Here is a 21,874-nt window from a genome sequence, read left to right as displayed (position 1 = left end):
GTGTTTTCGCATTTTGCCCCATCAAATTCCGGCCGCCGTGGACGGGATTCGATCCCACGACCTCGTGCTCAGCAGCCCAACACCGCGAGCTGCTTGCTTCGCGACGATCTGAAGAACGACAGCTGACCGTAGCAGACAACGAAAGAGCACCGCCCACAGCGCTCATTGCACCTGCGCGACACTTGTTGCGGCCGCCGACCAGCGGTGGCGCCAAGCAGACGGCACGCGCTGCGGTGTTCCCCTTAACAGTGGACCCCTCTGTACATATAGACAATGCTTACAGTTCATTCCGTTTTTTTTTTTTTTTAGAAAGGTCCGATTGCTATTTATAAAGTTCCTATGTAATATTTACGGTGCATGAAATGGTGTACTTGAAGCAAGCCTGAACTAGATGGCGCCACCATTCCAAGGGAGGCTAGAGAACACGTTGATTGCGCATATCATCGTTTTATCTAAATCGCATTTAGTTGTCTGTGCCTGTGTGCCTGCACAGTGTAGCAACATGGCAATGCCCTTGAGGTTACCGATTTAAATACAAGGGCACTATGGGGAGCTTTGGCTCTAGAATTGGTTACAATAATGCCTATGGCTCGGTGTGTAGCTATCGTTGGTTCTGTGCGGGCTGGCAGTGGTTGGCACCGACGTTACAGCGGGCGCCATTTCCTTGTCAGGTTCAGCGTGATTTGCCACCTGTCAAAGATTTTGAAATCTGAAGGGTCATGGGAAGTTCCATAACCTACCCGTAACCATATTCCATAACCCGAAAAAGGTTCCAAACTGGCATGATGTGTCAGTGGTCTTTTCTGCTCCAAACAAGCCCTTGAGAGACTGTGCCTGCATTTCTTGCCGAAGTGCTATGCATGTGTGTGAAAAGAAGCACGCCAGGCCTTTTTTTGCGTTGTGCCGTTGGTACAATCTATGAGATACCTCTGAGCTGTGGCAGAGTGTACATTGGCAAAACAGGATGCTGCACTAATGACTGTTCAAGGGAACATAGTTCATCGATTAAGAATGGAACAGGGTCACACCTGCCCTTCCACTGTGCCTCATACGGCTGTGTGCCGCAGTTTGATAACACGCACCTGCTAGGAACGAGCCGGGATGCGTTGGCTCGAGAATTGCTGGAAGCCTTTCACATAAAGAAAAAAGGTGATTCCGGCATTAGCGTTTCATCGGTTATACTTTACAAAAGCAAACTTCAAATTTTAGATTCGGTTTGCTCATAGTTTCTCTGGCTTTTGACAACTTGCCTTGCGATTTCAACTATTTCGTCAGCATTCCTGCACGTGCAGTGAGCGTAATGGTTGTGTGCATGTACATTCTGTGCCTATATATTGGATGTTTCTTGGAATAAAACTAGTTGCAAGTTTAACTCTCTCTCTGTCTCCTCTTAACTATTCTATTGATTTTAACCTTTACCAACCAAGCATCCTTCTTAAACCAGAATAATCTTTTCATTTCACAAGCATTATTGCCTTCAAAGACTTGCAAAATGTGGTAGCCTAGCATTAAGTGCTATTTGTGTCTTAACTGCAGGACAATTGTGCTCCAAATGGTCTTTTGATGTTACCGTCACAAAAATTACGTGCATCTGAAATCTGGCCTCGACACCGTACCAGAGAATCACAGGTAACAGCTTCACTCTACCCTTGCAGCCTGTCTATCTGCGTTCTGCACATTTGAGTATTCCTGCACTCTAAAAAAAAAAAAAAGTTTACACGCTTTGGGTTGTATCGTGTCCCCAAACAATAATTGTCACCTGCCTTGCTTGCGCTTCCTTTCTTGAAAACTCAGCGCTTGCTACTTTCCTGCCGAAAATGCTGTGCCATGCTGATAACACGCAAGCCTTTTGTGACTAGGAAGTACCGAGCTCACAGCATTAAAAAAAGGAAATGCGGTCAAGACGGATAAAGATGATTGTTTGGGGACAAGATATGACCCAAAGGGTGTAAACATTTTTTTAGAGTGTGTTTAACCCTTTGAGGGTCACTGCTGCACATGTACAGTGATGGAAACAAGTCCCAAATGGTCACGGAATACAGATGTAGTATGGAAATGACTGAACGTCTGAAGAAATATGCCTTTTCGGAACAAAGTGCTGCCTATAGTGTCACTATGAAGGAGCTGCAACCTCCTACAAGTGATAAAAAAATTTATTATTGCGCAACCACCCCTTGGCTTTTGCCAGAACTGAGCTTTTGCTTCATGCTATGCGAGCTGCCACCATGGTGGCCTAGGAATATTCCCGTTCACCTAATTTACTGACATGTGCAAACATCTGTGCTTGTACGCTTTAGATTCGGCATTGTCGTGTGCGTCATTTCGAGTTAAAGGTGCTACAAAAACTGATTTCTATCTTCTTTCTCATTTCTCAAAGCGCTGCCGCGAGATGCTCGCCCACATGGCTCTCCCGTAAATGCATCATCATTCCGTTTACAGGCGAGCGCTCGCAAATCAACGATATTTACACGTGTACGTCTATTTCCGTGAAATGTGCAAGAACTGATTATATCTTGTCTTCTCATTCGCTTCGTTTTCTGACGGGTGCGCAGCCCGAGATTTCTGGTGAACGCTCACACGGCATGCCTTGCTTTCACTATGGCTGTGCGTCCCTACGCTGTCTTCTTTAACGATCCATCTCATTTTCCGTTGCAGAGGATGGAAAACAAGGCAAGGTGGTATGGCTTCATGGCTAGTAACAACAGCGCTCTGAAAACAAAGGCGAAGGAAGGTGTAGGCACAACATGAGCGCTGACTATCAGCTGGAAAATATTTTGAAGGAACGACTTAATATGTCAGACCTCGATATAATAAAGTTGTACGTGTGGCACAAACCTTTGAAATTGTGACTTTCGTTAATTCAAGGTTTTAAAGCGTCAGCAGTAAAAAAAAACTTAACAAATTCCCAGAACATTCCTGGTGGATAGCAACCCTTCAGTAAGCACTTATAAACAAACTGCAAAATGTCAGGCCATAATGTAGTGCGATTATGAGCGCCAGCGTGTGCGGTGCAGATTGTGCGGAGAGCAATACATTGGCGTGGCTCACAGAGTCGGAGATTTGCGTGTGTTGCATCACGCGGTGCCGTAAATCTTGGATGCCATGGCTGATCGTGCTTAGTGCCAGCAGCTGTCATCCTATTGTGGCCGCAAATTAAAAACAAAAGTGTAAAAAGATACGGATATTCTTTCTGACAGGAAAAAAAAAATGTTGCAGTTTCCCCAGAAAGATGGAGCATTGATGGCGACAGCATAGGGACAACTATATGAAGTAAGGTTTGTAGGTATATCGGTAGCATGGGTGCTCAGGCAAACACTAACAAATCTCACTCGATGACCGCAAACACTCGCTGTCACAACGCGAGTGCACACTTAGCATTGTGTTTCGGAAACTTGAGATTATGCGACTGCCAGCACTAGACATGCAGGAACACAATGTGCATCGAAGTACAGTATAGACCACTTATAACGTAACCGCTTATAGTGCAGGACCGAATATAGTATGGTCTTCTCAGACTCCCGTTAATTTTCCCGTAGCACTGCATGTATACGCATGCCGCTGACAGTGCAGCCCTGTGAGATGAAATACCGATTATAATGTGGCTTCCACGGGAAAACCTCGCCGACAAGGGCAGTAGCGAGCACGCTTCTCAATGAGGTGCACCCACCGATGGGAGAGGAGATCAACGAGGGCGACGCGGAGGAGGAGCGTGAGACGTGGAGCATGAGTCCAAGGGCGATAAAATCGTCGCCGCGCGCCGTATGTGCGAGTGAAAGCGCGTGGGGGACGTGCGCCTTCACGGAGAGCAAACGCACAGCGGAGAGCAAACGCGACTTCCATTGCGCGAAAGGCTGTGGGGGTATGGGAGAGAGAGGGGGGGGGGGGACGCTGTGCTACGGGACCAAATGCGTATCTTGCAATCGGGCGCAAGGGGAACTGGCGACGCAATCTCCCACGCGAAGGAGCAAAGCGGTAAGGCAGCACGGGAGGGAGGGAAGGGGGGGGGGGGCTTCTATTCTGCGAACAAATGCGTTCGTGCCTGTGCCGGCTGTCGGTGTTGTCGCGCGCCGACAGCCGTACATAGTACATATTAATCTAAGGTGCACATATACTACATTAAATAATTTGAGACTGTCAATATTCTCTCAAGACTACTGTATTTATACCTGTGTGATGAGACATGCACTTCTAAAAATATTTTTTTACAGGGTGTGGGCCTTGCATGAGACAGGCTTATGGCTACTCAATGAAGCCTCGAACTGCGCTCACAGCGCTATGAAGAATAATGCAACCACTGGAAGAGGCTGACTGAACACTTTCATTCAGTTGTCCCCATCACTTCCGCTGCCTTTGTCGTTTGATGAGCTCGCCTCAACAGTGCCCTCACAAAGCTGGTCATCCTCCGAGCTGTCCAACCTGTCTGAGACTCGAGTCACCTTGACGCTTTTCACAATGGTCTCGAACAAAACTAACGACAAAACAAAGGAGTACTGACACAAAAATTCCCACTTTTTTTTCCTTTTTTAGGTAGCTGTCAACTCCACCATTACGGTACAAAGCCTCCATTCCTACAGAGTACTACAAAAAACTAACTACAGCACCTTTTAAACGACCTGTTCAAAAACATGCATCAAGCGCAGCAGGCATGAAAAAGAAGACATCCCGTCACCAAAACTGGAGATTGTGGTCATGTGGTATCACAAACAAGAGCCCGCCAGCCAGCCTGGTGTGATGGTTGAAGGACATACAATGATCGTGTCACCAAAAGCTGCCAAATTGGATCTTTCAATCCGCCTTTTGCATGACCCGAGTGCGCATGCGCTGTATCCTAGCGGCAAGCGCCGAAAACGTTTTGTACGGCGTTGGTGGTTCGTGCAGCTGACGACGCACGCGTATGCAGCATAGCCGTCGAGCACACGAACTCTTTATTGTCAGCGCTGTGCCGGTCGACGATGCGGTATTTGTGCTGTGTTTCAGTAAAAAGCTTCAGCTGTTCACAGCGACATTCGGTTAACGTCCGGTACATCACAATATATGCCGACACGACTCTGATGTCGGTCAGAAGTCAACCTCACGCCGGCGCCAACGCTCGGTCGGCTGTAGTTGTGATACTGTGCCAGTGGGAGACCTATATTGTCATACAAATATATGACGAAGAAGCTACCGACGACGCGACCGACGACAGTGAGTTATCGTAGTGTTCGTGCCGCCGACAAAACCAGTGTGCTGATCGCCGTGCGAGTGGCCGCCGAGTGAGAACATCGCACCGACATCGTGAATGTCGCCGCAAATGCGCTCGTGTATCTATTTATTGACGCTCAAATTGAGTCGAAACGCTGATATGCATGATTTCCAGACCTCTACAGCCCTCCACATCAAGTTTGAGGCGGTGTCGGTCTCGTTCAGGCAGCTTCATTACGCTTAACACAGCTGACGAGTTCGTCCGCTACCGGCGGACCTGAAATATAGGATAAGCAAGTACGACAAAGGAAACTGCTTATATAGTTCGGTACTGACCTTACCGACTTGAAGTGAACCACTCTTAGCATAGTACGATGCACACACAGAGTGGGAAGCGGCGACACGGCGCAGTGCTAATACCGCGGTACAGGCACCGTTCTTGAACGAAGGCTGTCGGTCGCAGGCCGGCGCTTCCATGAACCAAGTGCAACTACGGAGAGTGTATTTTTATGCTGCCTTAGTAGTTAGCGTAAACACAGTTTGCCTCTTATGCTAAATAGGCAACAAGTGATGGCCCTTTCGATACTGCATCGTAAGCAACAACACCGCTCGTTGCCACGCGAGTACGGCAGGCATCGGCATTTTCGTGTGCCAGTGCGGCTAGGTGGTCGTCGTCGCCGTTTTCGATGTGCCTGGGACGTTCATGCCTTCTCGTCTCAGTGTGATCGCTTCTGATAAGTGCATGAGAAGTGTTCATATATGCTTTGAACATTTCCTCATTATTTCGTGTGAGCGGTGCACGGTTTCTACAGTACTTGAAGCGAACAGCGAGCGGTGGCCGTACGCGTGCCGATGTAAACAAATGCGCCGTTCTTACGCTGCATGAATACTCTGGGCGCAGTGTTGCCCCTTCAAAGAGCTATGGCCACTGTGGTCAAGGCTCAGCTATAAAAGCAAAGTTTAGCAGTTTTTATCATCCTATTAGCTTACGTTCAGTGCAGGTCTAGCAGTGGCAAATGCATGAACTCGGCTGCTATATATATATACACGATACGGCTAACCTCCGCTGAGCGGAATCGACCCCAACTTAAACTTGATGTGGGCGGCTGGCGAGTGCTCATGTTCGTGCATTTCAACTTCCGAAGCATGTTTGGACTCATATTCAGTACGAATAAATATGTATAACAGGAATACAAACGTAGGCGGTGTGTCAATCGCGTTAGGGTGCGATGTATTCGTTCAGAGGCACGGTGACTGGTTTTGTCGGCGTAGCTGCACGAACTCCCGTCTTCATATTTCGACGACTTGCGGTTGTAAGTCACACCAGAGTCGTTGCCGGCCTATGCATCCTGTCCAACACTCACACAACGAAAATTACGACTGACAAATGCACAAACCCATTTCAGCTCGCTTCTTGCAGCGTGCTTCTGCGTCCCAGGGGGCCCCGACGCCGTACATATTGTTTCTCGCGGAGCCCGCTAAGGTGGCGCCACAGCGCAATGCAAAAGGCGGATTGTTGGCTCCTATAGGAAACACAGGGGCACATGCTCTCTCCCATCTTGTCCTGTCGAGTGCTGAATGGGCTCAGCTTTTGGGCAGCACAGTCATACTGTGTGTGTGCGTGAGTGTGTGCGCGTGCATGCGTACGTGTGAACTGCTCTCATTAAAAGGTAATATATTTAATTACATGTTGTGCTCTTGGGGAATTGAGGCTCCAAAGTGCAATTACTGGGTAGACAGCTATCCTATAAAGACAAGACCAAATTCTTTGAAGGCTGCAGTACAGTAGAACCTCATTGATACAATCCCGTTACGTGTGATTTCCATACACCAATGTTAGCGATCGAGAACACAAAAAATGACCCAATACAGCTACGCTTCTTTTTTGCTAGTTCACATGTTCCCAGAAAACACAATCTTTCAGCACCAATGTTCAGTACATTGCCAAACTGCGATTGTATGACACGTTTTCCGGTCACCACATCCAAGAGAAAAGGTTCGAGGCGTGCACAATCAAGAACAGAAGCCGCCCGCTGCAGTGGCTTCCTCACAATACTTGCCCGCCTGTCTCACATGAAAACACCGGCGCACACTCAGTTTCCTATTATGGTACCAGAAAATCTCCTCCTGGGTCATCGCACGCTATATTCACAGTTATTGCCACGAAACCTATTGCGATAAGCATCTTCACCTGTTTCACAGCACGTGGGGTGTAGTGCACGTTTTTAATAGGCGACAACCCAACTGTGCCACACGCTTGACACGCGTCTGCTTCTCATGCCACAACGTTTTAGCGCCGAGTGGGCACAGTCAGAACTTCCCGCAAAAATTCCTCGCTTGGAATAGCTGTTGACCCAGGCCGAATTCGAGGAGTGCAAATGCAAGCTTGCCCGAAGCCGCAAACATGACGTTCGTCTCGTGCTGCAATGATTTGCGCAACGCTTTGCCTTACGTAGATGCCAACTGCAGTCTAGTCTGTGAAATGCTTTAGTGACTTTGGATCGTACGTTTCCCCGGTTAGTATGCTTTTTCTTGTGTTTTTTTTCCAAAATGCATGAACAAGGTTTTACTGTATATGCCGTCAGGTGCTTCCCCATTGTCACTAACGAAATGTGCCTGAAAGCGCGACGCAGCTAAACAATGGGTCTTTTCGATTTTCAGAGTTCTGTCTGGCAGCCTGCTGGCAGCCAGACCTGAGCTAGCTAGTTCCGGTCCTGATAGCAAGTCACACGGCTGGGATCCCAAGACCATCCGAAGCTGCCCGAACTTTGCAAAATCAAACGCTGGGACAGTTGGCAGCGGAATAAACGTAAACATGCTACCACCATGGCAGCGGCCGGCTACGTTGACGCGCGCTCGGCGGAGTCGGGCCATTCTTAAAACGAGCTGCTGGCAACGCATGAATGCGAGTGGCGCGAAATCTCGTATTCTTTGAGGTGTAGCGCTGGAAAACTCATATGTATATGCAATTCTTTGTGCTTATTTCAAATATCAGGTCCATTTTTGTTTAGCTCCTTTGGTTCCAATTTTATGCTAGTGTCCTTTAAATATTTTCTGCACAGTTTTGCAAAATAGCTTATGCTTATATTTATCAAAATAGGGTATCAATGACTTTTTGTATGATTCAAGGAATGCCGTAAGACCAACCTTATTGCTCTACCTTACCTAAAACATGAGTTGCGAGGCTTTGAAGTTTAAACTCGAAGGAGTGTTTTTCTGGTGCTTAACATTGAAGTCTCGCAACTCGTGTTCTAGTTAAGGCAGAGCAATAAGGTTGGTCTTACGGCACTCCTTGAATCATACAGAAGCCATTGATACCCTATTTGAGAAATCTAAGCATGAGATATTTTGCAAACCTACACAAAAAATTATTTCAAGGAAGCTCATATAAAATTAGAACCTGAAGAGATAACCAAAAATGGACTACATATTCAACATAAGCACATATCATTGCATGTATGTACAACTATTCATCACCATGTCTTGAAGAGTAAACTTTTTTTTTCTAAAACCCACTTCCCCCCTTAAAAAATTATTTCAAGGAAGCTCATATAAAATTAGAACCTGAAGAGATAACCAAAAATGGACTACATATTCAACATAAGCACATATCATTGCATGTATGTACAACTATTCATCACCATGTCTTGAAGAGTAAACTTTTTTTTCTAAAACCCACTTCCCCCCTTAAGGCGTAATGCACGTTAAAGAACCCCTGGTGGTTAAAATTAATGTGGAGCCCTCCACAACGGCGTGCCTCATAATCAGAACGGGTTTTGGCACGTAAAACCCCAGAAAGAAAGAAGACTTGGCACAGGACGTGCACTGGTGCTCCTTACTTTGCACAGCGCAACAAACGGTCTCCGACGCATCCGATGCCAAGACACGAAGTCGCGCGTAAGTAATTGTACACTCGAACCTCGTTATAATGAAGTTGAAAGGGGCGCCGAAATTATTTCGTTATATCCATTATTGCCATTTATTGCAGTACAGTACAGTATAGACCACTTATAACGTAACCGCTTATAGTGCAGGACCGGATATAGTGCGGTCTTTTCAGACTCCCATTAATTTTCCCATGGCACTCGATGTAAACACGTATCGCTTATAGTTCAGTTGCGGGAAACGAAATACCGGTTACAGTGCGGCTGCCTGAGAGTACGGAAGTCAGTGGAGACGGCAAACGCTCCCCTCAAACGGGCACCCCAAAGAGTGATCGAGGAAGAAAGACGAAATGGAGGAGAAGGACACGTGGTGCGAACGAACAGCCAGTGAGGCTGAAACCAGAATCTTGAGTGCGAGTCGAGTCGTGAAATATCACAGCGTGCATAGCGAGCGAGGGCCACGATACGGCCAACGCTCGCTTCACGATAACGGCAGTAAACGAAACTTCAGCGAGCGAGCGAGCGGGCGGCGCCGGCACGGCACGGCGAAGGGCGCACGTGGAGACCGTGGAATGTGAGGGAGGAGGGCGGGAGGGAAGCGGATTTCTCCTTGGCAACTCCGCCACTTTGGTGACTCCCCTCGCCCTCCCTCGTAGCTCCCTCACTGTCCACTGTCACCGTGCGCGCCCACTGCCGTGCAGGCGCCGCCGCTACAGCCGGCCCGGCGCCAGCTCCCCGAAGTTTCGTTTTCTGCCGTTATCGGGAAGCGGGCGTTTGTCGGCGTGGGTAGTTTCGTTGGCCGGCCTGGGACAGCGCCGCTGCTTCCCTCTGCGCCGTAGCCACAGCGTGCAAGGTCAACACGTGACTAGAAAGTAGAGGACACATAAAGGAGAAAGAAGGGTTCACTGCCATTTTCTACGCGTGGCTACGGTAGCGTGGCTGAAACGTCGGCACATACACGCATGTTCCGGCGCAACGCAGAATCGGCGACCTTGCCATTTGAGAGAGGGTGAAATGACTGCCGCATTTTTTTTTTTGTTCGCGCGTGACATTGAGGGGTCTCCCCTAAGCTTTTACTCTATGGCGGTGCCGGAGCAATGCCGGTCGGAGGCGCCGCCACGTGATTTGGTTTGAATTAATGAGATTCGACTGTAAATTGAATGCAAACGTTCTAGCCGCATTCCTCGACTGGCGCATACACGTGGCGGCTCGGTGCACATGTTTTGCATGTGTGCGGGCCTTGAAAATTGTTGCTTTGGTTATAGTGCGGTACCGCTTATAGTGCGGACATTTGCGACTCCGGCGACTTACATTATAAGCGGTCTACACTGTAGAACCCCGCTGTTACATTCCCGGGTGCTGCGTTTTCCCGGCTGTTACGTCGTTTTCGGCCGGTCCCGGCACAGCTCCCACAGAACCCAATGCATTGGTAACCCAGCTGCTGCATCGCAACTGTGGGACCATTCCCGCATCATACGTTGCGAACTGCCACACCGCGCCGTCCCGAGCGGCCATTTTCACTTTTCATGTCGCTTGGCTTGGTGGCTTGACAATGGCATTGCCCGCCCAAAGGGCTGGGGGCGACAACTACGGTACGACGTATTTTCGGTTTCCGCCAGCAAAAGTATGGCCCTTGAGATCCGTACTTGCAATCTAAAGATGGTGTCTGTGACGCGTTGTGGCCCTAAAATTGGTTCTGGCTCATAGATGTTCTGCATAAAGTCCAAGGGCAATAACGCCGTCACCGCGCGCCGTATGCTGTATTTGCGAGTGAAAGCATGTGAGGGGAGCCGACGACCGTGTCTAAATCTCACGGGCGCAAGAGAGAAAAGCAGGGAGGAAGCGCGCCTTCTCCCGTTGTGCTCGAGGCACCGGCGAGGGAGCGAGGGGGGAGGGATAGCGGGCGGCGTTGTACATACTCTGGCATGTACTCTGGCATCAAGTGCGTACTGCGCGGAGGCGCGCGGGCCGTATCTTGAAAGCGATCTGCGTTGGGGGCAGAGTCTAGGCAGTGTAGGTGCGTTGGCGGCTCGTAGCTTTGTGCGTGCTGTGTGTTCTTGGTGCTCAGTTTGCGCTGAAGCGATAGACAACAGCACGAAGGTCACTTTGGTCGCTTCTGCAGCGGCACTTTCTCACGCCAGCGTTTGACAGCGCGTGTCTGCGCTCATCGAGTGTGAAGTGTTCATGTTTGCCTGTGGGCGCTGACACTATGCTTGTTAATATAGTTAATAAGCGAATGTTTACAATGATAAAACTACTATCCTTACTTTGTATTGTGGGTTCTTGGTGTCTCACAGGAGACCAACCACCGCGAGTTCGAGCTTAGCGAGCCACAGGGCCGCGTCAGCCGTCGCGTCCAGCACCGCTCGCGGTCGGTGGTAGGTCAAAGCCAGTGTGTTCTAAGTGGGTCGCTGATGTCAAAAGAATGCACTGTTCGAGTAATGGCCACTAGAAGTAATGAAATCTGAAGATGACCGTAGCCAGTTGGCTGAGTGAGGTACAAGTCCTCAAGCAGCCGCGTTGCAATTCGTCATGTCCCCACAAAGATGGTGGTGAGCGCTCATCGCCTCTTTTTGTCGTCTGCTAGCCAGAGAACTTCCAGAGAGCAGCCAGAACAAAATTGTCCTGGCTGGTTCTAACAGCCCACGGGTAGCCAGAACTGTCCAAACCGACTAAAACGAATGCGCAGCGGGCAGAGAAACCCGAAATAAGAAAACGAAGGCACTCTGGCTGGCTCTGGCAACCCACGGGTAGCCAGAAGTGGAAAATCGAAGAAGCCCAATGTGCCGCAGCACAGCTGATATCGTGGACCTACATTGTATGATCTGGTGGATACATGATAATGATGATGATGCCATTGTTGACAGGCCTGTAACTACTGCCATCTAGCAGTGGCTTGTGGCAATTAACCAGCATGCAGGTATGCACATGACACTTAGTGCAACTTTTTCTTTCCCATTTTTGCACTCCAAAATAGGGGTGCAGGCCTTGCACAAGGATGAACCTAACATGAGTAAATACAGTATTTTAAATTTTTTATGGAAAAGGCCAATTACAAGGGGAGCACAACCTTTTCATGGCAGACTTGTTGTCAACATTGTTTTCATGATACATTTTCATGGTTTCGTGCGTTCTCATGTTTCATGTGTGGGAATCCCCGGGTCCCATAACCGATGCACGGGCAGCGAACGTCGCGTCAAGCTCATGGGTGCCAGGGAGAGTTGGGAGAGGGGAAACTTTCCTTCCACGGGCGGCGCACGGGAATCGCAAGCGCTATCAGCGCCACCGGGTGGGTCACGTGAGATCCCGCTGATATCGCCCGGGTCTCTTTGGTCTCCAGCAAGCGGCGACGGCGGAAGTCTCCGCCGCTGCTCCCGTATTCCCGCACGTGGTTAGTCAACTGCGTTGTATATTGTATACCTAGTGTATTACGTTGTACGTTGTACGTTGTATACCTAGTGTATTATTCTCTTCGAGGGAACCCTCAGCGATGTCAACTATAGCTAGCTGGCCTGCTCGAAGTGTTAGTTGCAGTCATAACAAATGCTTTCTGAGTGTACACGTGGTTGTCGTCTATTGTTTCCTCGAGCTTGTTCCGGACCGCGGTTGATGCGCAGGCATGCGCCAACCGCAGGGCTCGGTGTGTCGAGGCAGAGGGCCGTGGGCACTCCCCCCATATCCCGACACATGTCAAGTTTTCAGATACCCTGACAGGACTGGCTGTTTCTGACAGGACTGGCCAGCAAGGCAGTATGGTGGGCATTGCGTTATCCCTAAAAGTGATCGTCAAGAATATGGCTCCAAGGAAAATAAAAGGCAGCAGCAGAGAGCTAAAAACTGTTCTGGCACACTTTTATGTATTGCGTTTAGAGCGCAGCTCTTAGGCGCCTGCTCCTGCAGCGAGCTCCGGTGTCAGTGTAACAGAGCGAACGAGCACAGCGAAGGATGCAAGAATGAACGTGGAGTGCAGCGGGGATGAAAGACGCGAGATAGAAAGCAGAGATAAGTGGTTCTTGAGGGAAAAGGGAAAGGTTGGCGCTATCTTCTGCAGCCCTTGAGGGAGCACGGCTCAGCGCCAATAGAAAGCAGAGGAGGAGGGCGCAGCAGAACCACGAGGCTGTAAGTGGAGGAGGAGGATATGTCGAAAGCATGAGAAAGAAAGCATAGTGTGGGAACGATGGCTATGATGGCTACAAGATGGAGCCAGAGTAGTGCGCGTTGTCTGGGAGGTCTGTCTGCGGCGGCTGCTGTGAATTGTGCCCACATGTCACCCACGCGCTGCCACTCGCGATCTCCATATCAGCGAGGCAGTCACACCACACTTTGCTCTATTTGCAACGTGTCGCACGACAGACTGTATGCGCCAGCCAATACAGTATATCGCGAAATGAAAACACGTACAGCACTGCGCTCAAATTTTGCATTAGGGAGTAACGTAATTGTCGGCTAATTTTTCCCCATTTGTTGCGACTACCACGTTACCTTCAAGGGGAAAATTATCTGCTGTCTCTGGCATCAAAAAGAGCTCCTAACTGTAGATAACAACCTTTTTATGCCCTGCTGATAGATGTGAGGCCTGTGACCTTACTTCACACTACAGCTGCATAAATCACAAAAGAGAAAAGTGAGAGAAGTCCAAACAAGGACAATGTCTGAGAAGTCCCTTCCCCTCCTCATGGACTACTTGCCGAGGATGGCAGCTCCAAAACCGACCCAGTGGGTGCCCATGCGATAAGAGCAAGGGGGCAGGCGGAGCTCGTGCAGGCGCCCTGCTGACAGGTCCATCCTCAAGGCTCGCCGATCGGAGCCCAGGCGCAACTCCAGGTGCTCCACACTGCCAGTGTTCTGCTCGGCCACTAGGTGCACGGACTGCAGCATTCAGAGAAGACAGAATGTATTACAGCCCGAAGCACATCTTTTGAAATCTGGTTTTGTGTATTCTCCAATTTCGTGAGCAAATTCCAACTCCCCTAAAGCTAAAGTAGGCGATCACATCTGGTGTGTATGTTATATGCGTCGATGACTTTACATGCCTTATGCCTGAATACCGTATAGACTCATGTAAGGCTGCATTTTTTTTAACGCTTTTGACAAGGTGCGGCCCTTACACTGGACTGAACCTTTCGGTCAAAATTGTGCACACCCCGGATCCCTGGATGTACTACTGCATCAGAGGTCAACGCACAGATCTCGTCATCTAGTAGCGGCATGCGGAAGTACGCAGCACGCGTGGCATCGGGGCACTGAAAGCAATTTCCCCTTTCTTGGAAATTTTTTTCCTCCCAATTTTGGGCTGCCAAGTTAGGGGGGGGGGGGAGCAGCGCTTACGACGGGTGCGGCTCTTACACGAGTCTATGCGGTATGTGTCTCATGCCTTAGTGAGCTTGATTCAACGACACTCAATTGACGGTAGAAACGGATTTTACAAAGAACTTTCAAAAAGCGGAGGCAGAGAAAAGAGCTGAAATAGGTAATGGCTTTAAGTGCATCATAGCGAAGCACAATTAACACATATTGCTAACACAGCTGAAAGCCAAGAACGAACATCTGTGCATCACACACTGTGGCCGATACACTGGTCAGAGACATGGGCTGCTGTTCCATAAGTGCACATGTGTGCTTTGAGTTACAAGTAACAAAGCAGCTTGAGGACTCAGCTCGCTCATGTCGTAGGTTCACAATGTGCTTCGAATGTGCGTCTCTCTGTTTGAATGTACAGTGGAATCTCGATGTTACGATCACGGCTAATACGAATTTCCGGATGATACGAATTTTTCTGTGGTCCCGGCCGAGCCCCATTACTTTGTAACGTGCTAGAGAACGGTTGTTACGAATCGATTTTCGACCCGCGTCGGTTGATATGAATAAACGCCGTCCCACCGATGGCCGCAAATGAGAACAGCGTGCAGTCACGACGCCGGACAGCGTGGAGGCCGCGACTGGGCGCGAAGAGTTTGAAGCGGTGGCGCTTTTGTAGCTTTTGTGTTTTGTGCTTTTCCTCCTTCTCCGCGTGCCATCGGCCGGACGGAGTGGCTGCTGTGCTTCGGGCCGCGTTCTTTGTGTTTGTGCCATTTTGCCTACTCGCAGCGAGCTATGTCTACCGAGATACGATCTCGGCTGATTCACGCGGCCGTACGCCGAGGCGCGGCAGCCTCCGTTGGCGCGTCTACCGTCGACTTCGTTATCGGTGCCGATGGCACAGGGTGATTGTCTGTTTCGCTGCCGGAGTCACATGGTGCAAGATAGCGCGGCATGTTCAGTCGGGTGCTCCTCCGCTTCTGCCGCTAATCGCCGTATTTTTCTTGCCATAGTAGGCTTGCGCTTACGTACTCCGAAGGCATGCTTCATCCAAAATTTCTTCTCCAACGAGCGACGATCCATCACTAACCTGGGAGCTCTCAGTAATCCGAATTCTGAGTGTCAAGTGAAGACGCTGGCGTGGTTTACGAAGCAGACAACTGCGGTTGCCATCTTGCCCCCGTCACAGCAGCAACCAATCGGAGGCCCGCTTTCATAGGAGGGCCCGTGTGACTACCTATCGCAGACCCGCGCTTCTTTTGTGTTTGTGCGTTTGTTACAAGATGGCGACTACGGACGAATTGAGAAGCGGAACGGCGAAACTTTGAGCTTTCGGACGATACCAAGATGGCGGCGCTCGGTGGCGCGAAATACGAGATATGTCTCCGTGAACAGCGGTGATATTGCGCGATTTAAAGCTGTTTTCTCACCCTGTGCACTGACGAATTAATCTTTTTCGGGCACTTTTAGTGCGTTTTCAGCCAAAGAATTTTGATACAGCGTAGATTAGGCGTTGCAGATACCGAGACGCGTGGTTTTCAAATATCGACTTTTCTCGCGATTTTCGCAATCTGATCCCCGCGCCCCCCCTTAATTTGGCTAGCTTTAATTGCATTTCGATGATACAAATTTCGGCTAATACGAATATTTTTCGTGACCCTGTGAGATTCGTATCATCGAGATTCCACTGCACACTGTTCCCATTTGGTACAGTCTCCAAAACTACCTCAATAGCAAATAATATGAAAATACAACATCTTTAGAAACAAGTTTCAAACACTCCAGATTTGAAGACAATGAGTGATGGTGTTGACAGGGTACAGCGAATTTTAGAATAAAAACCCTTTCCAAATGTAAGCTGCAGAGTAAGAAATCCTTACCTCATGACGATGCCCAGCCAGCATCACGTCAGGTCTCAGTTCTTTCACTACCTGTGAACGTGTAAAAAAAAAAAAAACTTTCGCGAGTTGTATGCTAAGCCACAGAAGCCACAATACAAACGAAGAGTGGTAGGTCAAAACTGATTGGCAACAGCATGAAACAAGTTCTGGCATGACATAAACTTGCAAATCAACTTTACATGACAGCATGATGACCATGTCGAAATTGTAGCCAGAATGATCTTTCTAGTTGCTGGCAACCACATTAAATGCATTATGGCTGCGATTTCTGTGCAAGACTAACACTATGGTAGAATACCAGTGTAGCACTGAAATTATGCCTGCAATACAATCCATGTAATTGTTGGATTCTTGCACAGTTCTGCTGAGCGTCATACACGAGTTTCAAGTGATTTCATGCATAAATCGAAGTGGTTCAGTTACATCTTACGTGAATTATCAGCACTGTGAACTTCACCCCTGTTAGCACCACCTAAAACAGGCCAGCCTTCTTGCATGAAAGTATAGTAGCTAGTTTGTTTGGTTTTCAACACTACTGGTAAAATAGCCGCAACATCTGGATACCATCAGCAGTAATGCCGACAAATGCTTAAGCACTTCAGGTCCCAGGACATCACTAAAGGAATTAAGCAGATCCACTGTACAAGCTCAAATCTATGAGTGTGAAGTGGTTGCGCTACATAACTAAATGTAATGCGTACTACACTGTTCACAAGCATGCCGAAATGTAAACAGCAGTTCGTACACTGTGAGATGTTGACGCAGATATGTCGCAAGGTCATATGAAGGTGATGTTTGATGTTTGTCGAGGGAAGAATGGTGAGGAGAGGTGTATGCAGAAAGAAGTGAGACACATGTAAGGCTTCTATAACATTTGTTTCACAGTGGCACATAGCCAGTGGCCCATGTATGAGGTAGGGAAAATATTATAAATAATAGGAACATCAAATAAGCCATTAAAAATCATGTGCTGCTCCACTGAAAAGAGCTGCGTGCTTTAGAGATACCTGTGAGCTGATATTATGCTTACAGGTTTTATGTAGTGATATGTTGTTTGAAAATGCAGAGGTGCGCTCACTAGTGCTACTTTGTTGGTCAAAATTCTATGCTGTGCCATGTGTCCCGGCTAACGTTAGCCAAGCTGTTCAACGAAAAAAAAAAAGAAAAGAAAAGGAAGAAAACACCGTGTAAAATTTAATTGCGAGGGTTGTCCGTAAAATAAGGTTCCCAATGATTTTCCACAATGAAAAACATGTTTAGTGGCATTGAATAATAAATTTGTTGGAAAGCTTAGACTTTCCCTTATTTTTCGACATAATTGCCGTTGAGATCAATGCATTTTTGCATGCGATGTACCATCTTTTTTATGCCTGAATCATAGAACTCTCCCGCCGTGCCGTGAAGGTAGCTTAAAACCTCTTCTTTTAGCTCCTCTCTGGTTCTGAAATGCGTCCCACCCAGGTGTTTCTTCAATTCAGGGAAGAGATGGTAGTCACTTGGGGCTGTGTCTTGGCTATAGGGCGGGTGTGCGACAGTATCCCATCCAAATTTGTTGATGGGATCGTTTGTTACACAGGCTACCTCCCCCCTTAACAACACCTTTTGTCGAATAAAGTTGTACCTACCTATCTACACGGGCGATGTGCGGACGAGCGTTGTCCTGATGGAAATGCCCTCCCTTCGTGAGTATGCCTTTCCTCTTGTTTTGAATCGCGCGGCGAAGTTTCTTCGTCTCAAAGTAGCGGTCCGCATTGATTGTTGTACCGGCAGGCATGAATTCGTACAACAATAACCCCTTCCTGTCCCAAAAGAGGCTCGCCATCACTTTGCCGGCAGACAGCGTTTGTTTGAACTTCCGCGGCTTTGGCGACTCTGGATGTTTCCACTGACGGGATTGTTGTTTCGTTTCCGGTGTTGTGTAGTGGACCCAGGTCTCGTCCCCAGTGACAATATAGTCCTTCGGTTCGTAAACTCGCCATTGGTTTCGTAAACCTGAAGAAATTCACGGGCCGCTTCAACACGTTGCCGTTTGTGATCTTACGTAAGTATTCTCGGGACCCACCTTGCACAAACTTTGGCAAACCCTAAATGGGCTGTCAAAATTTTATCAATGCAGGTCTTGCTGACATCAGGGATCATCTTGCAGAGCTCCCGAACCGCCACCCTTTGATCTTTCAGCATTGTTTCTTCAACTTTTGCAATAGTTTCGTCCGAAACCGATGGCCGTCCAGAACACTGTTCGTCATGGACGTCTGTACGTTTGTCTTTGAATTCTCTGCACCATTTGTGCACGTGTAGTATGCTCATACACTTTTCTCCGTAGACTTCACACAGTTGGGAATGAATGTCCACCGGCGCAGTGTTTTTTGTACACAAAAAACGAATCACAGAGCGCAATTCGCACCTGGCGGGAGAAAAGAGCGGGAGCTCCATCTCTAACGGCTATCAAGCCAAGACCGAGCGTCGCAGACAGCTCGCTGGGGCGGGGACTGGGAGAGGGGGAACCAAGCTACACGCCAGTGTCGCCGGATACCGCGTAACAGCGTTCCTCGCAACTGCAGCTCCTTGGGAACCTTATTTTATGAACAACCCTTGTATAAGACCTACGATGTTTGTTCATCAGGCCTATGACGGCCAAATATCATAAGCTTTATAATTGTATCTTACACCATGTTTAAAAAAATTTTTGGGGGGTTAAACAGCTTGGCTAACGTTAGCTGGGGCACCCTATATAAGCCGGAGCATCTGATGAGGGCAGATACACAGTTTGTAACAATCAGGTAGTGCAAATTAAAAAAATCAAATAAGCCGTTCAATATCATGTGCTGATTTATTAAGATGTCTGTGTGCTTTAGAGATACTGTTGCTTTGGTCACAATTGCGTAAAATTGGCCATTGTGAAAAACTGCTTTCCTGTTAAACAGGCCCATACCGCATGCTCCGCCAAGTGACCGATGTCACCTATGAAATCGTTCTAGCCACACCCACTACGTCCTCCGCTGTGACAACCAGTGACATTGTCCACGTCTCCCGACTCAAGCCCTACAACTCTTCACGCGCCTTGGATATTTAAAAGCATTTTGCCGCCAGGGGGTATTATTACGATATCATCACGAGATGCTCAAGAGACAAGCCGCCACGAGAAAGACGATGAAGTGTGTCTGGGCTCTTGACGCGAGCGAGTGTCGGCCTGGCTGTCTGGCTCCAGTGTAAATAGCGTGTAAATAGCCTCTTTCGTCTTTCTTTCCACACGTAACAATACCTATGAGGCTACCCATATATGTACAGGTTTAATGTGGCGATTTATTGTTTGGTTATGCAAAACAGATGCACTCACTGGCATTACTTTGTTGGTCAACATTCAGGGCTATGTAAGTTGCTTATTATGCAAAAAATGTTACGTGTGCACACCAATACACCTATGGGGGTTAGGCAAAGAAAGCTTTGCTTTAAAAAGGACAGGGCACCACAGGCAGAGGTTAATCCCTAATGCTCTGTTTGGAGCTTCAACTCTTAAAGGGACACTAAAGAGAAACACTAAACCTCTTTAGACTCGTAAAGTACATTCTTCCTGAACTCTATTTTCATTAATTTTATGGTAAAGGTCGATTTTTATAAGATCCAAGGCCAAACTTACATTTTCAAAATTTCATACCTAAGCCTCAGCACCATAAGTCAGTGCGACATCACAGATTTCAGCATATTCTTTCATATTTGGCCACTGTGGTGCACTAAAATTTCTGAAAACTTGCTAAGTCACGGGCTCAATCATAATACAATGCAGTCCATCTTTACCGATGAAAAATGAACTGAAGCCGACTCGTCAAAATACACACCGTCACGGCAAGCTGATGCAGGAACTTCCAAGGAAGCATTGCCACCCGCCTTTTGCTTCCGAGTCTTTACTGACTTTCGAAGCCTATTCTCACAGTAAGAGTGACTTTTTTGGTATTGTAGAAGGCTAATTTACTAATATAGTTCACCTTACTTTTCTCTTTAGTGTCCCCTTGCCAAGGCTTTATTTGTTCCAACACAGTTCATAGCAATGTTGTAAAAGTGGACTCCTAATATCCAGATTGCAGCTGTCTGCATGAAAGGATCTATGCTGCTCAAGTTATTTTGGGTCATTCACATCAGTTTTCAAAACACAAACCATAATTCTTTTTGGCCTCTTAAAAAATTTCTAGGGCTGATGACGATGCTTTTTAAAATGGCAGAACCTAACAAAGAAAAGCAGGCTAACTGGTGCATTAAAGCTGGCGCTACCATTTGTCAATCTCCGAGGTTATGCCTCCCAAAGAAGTCTACCCATACACATGAGCAGTAGAATATAGAAGTGCATAGTGTTTATATGCATGTATCATATGTGCATGAAAAGAGCTGAAAAGTGTGGCCCCTGTGCCCAGCAGTCATCTGGTTTTCATTCAGCATTAAGCATGTGATGTCACCGACATTGTGGAAACTGTTGGCAAAGAGAAGAGGGCACTTAAAGTATGATGCATGCTAATGTTGAACAATTCTTGCACAGTTCACGGCACTGACAAAACTTCGGCAGTGATGGGACAGTGCATACACAGTGCTGAGGGTGCCAGTGGAGCATATTGAATGTGCATTTCAATAAAGGCACATAAAGGCATGTGGATAAAGACACATGAGAGAGGACAAAGTGAACGTTGCTTCCCAGCTAGGACAGGTGAGACCGGTAAGCACATAAGGTTGCCACTGAGGTACCGACTGTGTCATCTGCCTGGCCTAATTGTTCAGTGGCCTGTTGTATGTGGCCACTTTTTTGGTGGAGTGCGAGTTTCCAGTTTGTGTTAGTGTGCGTTTAAAGGGGTGCTGAACCATCTTTCTTTAAAAGCCTCAAAAACACTTTGGAAGGAGTGTGGTGCCTCCCAAGAATATATTACTAAAAAAAAAAAAGTTTCCTAGTACAAGCGCAGATACTACGAGTGTAATATTTACCTGGCTCATTCCTCCTCAACATCCTCAAATCCGAAGAGAGCAGGGTGCCTTGCCTACAGCGTTACGTCAGCTGGCTTCAAGGTCATGCTTTTTCTTTTAGCGGAAATTTATGGACGCTGTTGGCAACCAAAACTTACGGTCACTGTTATCCCAGTAATGTTGGTCTCATCACTTGGCGTGGCTCACTGCGGCTTTCCGCGGCGGCTGCAGTATTTACGCTACGCAGCAGACACAGCTGTGCGCAACTGTAGTGCGTATAGCACAACATTTGCTAGGTTAACTCTCTTTCCAAAATTAAAAACCCAGGTCAAAAGTTGCCATTCTGGCACGATTGCTCAAATCAAGCTCGAATCGCAGAAGGGTGCTTGACTCCTTCCGGAAAGAACACATCCAGGACATATTCGCAAAGTGGTAAGAACGCTGGGAGCATTGCATTGCTGACTATTTCAAAAGTGATAGCGTCTGAATAAACATAAATAAATTATTTTCTTCAAAACACAGCCAGACTCTGAAATTTTGATACCAGCATGTATTTCTGCCATAACAAGTTTGAGCCATCTTAGAGTCTATTTTACAGTTTATTATTTCACAGCATATTAGAATGGAACTACATTGAGTGAAGTTATAGGAGCAGGATAGCCCAAT

The 21,874-nt window shown here is 47.8% G+C and overlaps 1 protein-coding gene across 1 annotated transcript in view; it reads right to left on the bottom strand.

Annotated features, from left to right (window-relative positions):
* Nucleotides 1–21,874, bottom strand: part of LOC119437272 (uncharacterized) — a 51,647-nt gene that overhangs the window by 16,112 nt on the left and 13,661 nt on the right. Inside the window, exons 3-4 of the mRNA XM_037704313.2 lie at nucleotides 16,244–16,294; nucleotides 13,754–13,934 (exon numbers count right to left, since the gene is read on the bottom strand). Coding sequence (XP_037560241.1) covers nucleotides 13,754–13,934; nucleotides 16,244–16,294 — 232 coding nt within the window. The remainder of the gene's footprint in view (nucleotides 1–13,753; nucleotides 13,935–16,243; nucleotides 16,295–21,874) is intronic.

Source organism: Dermacentor silvarum, chromosome 1 (assembly GCF_013339745.2).
Source record: "Dermacentor silvarum isolate Dsil-2018 chromosome 1, BIME_Dsil_1.4, whole genome shotgun sequence".
NCBI lineage: Eukaryota > Metazoa > Arthropoda > Arachnida > Ixodida > Ixodidae > Dermacentor > Dermacentor silvarum.
Note: the sequence above shows the minus strand (reverse complement) of the source record. Positions and strands in the feature narration are given on the sequence as shown.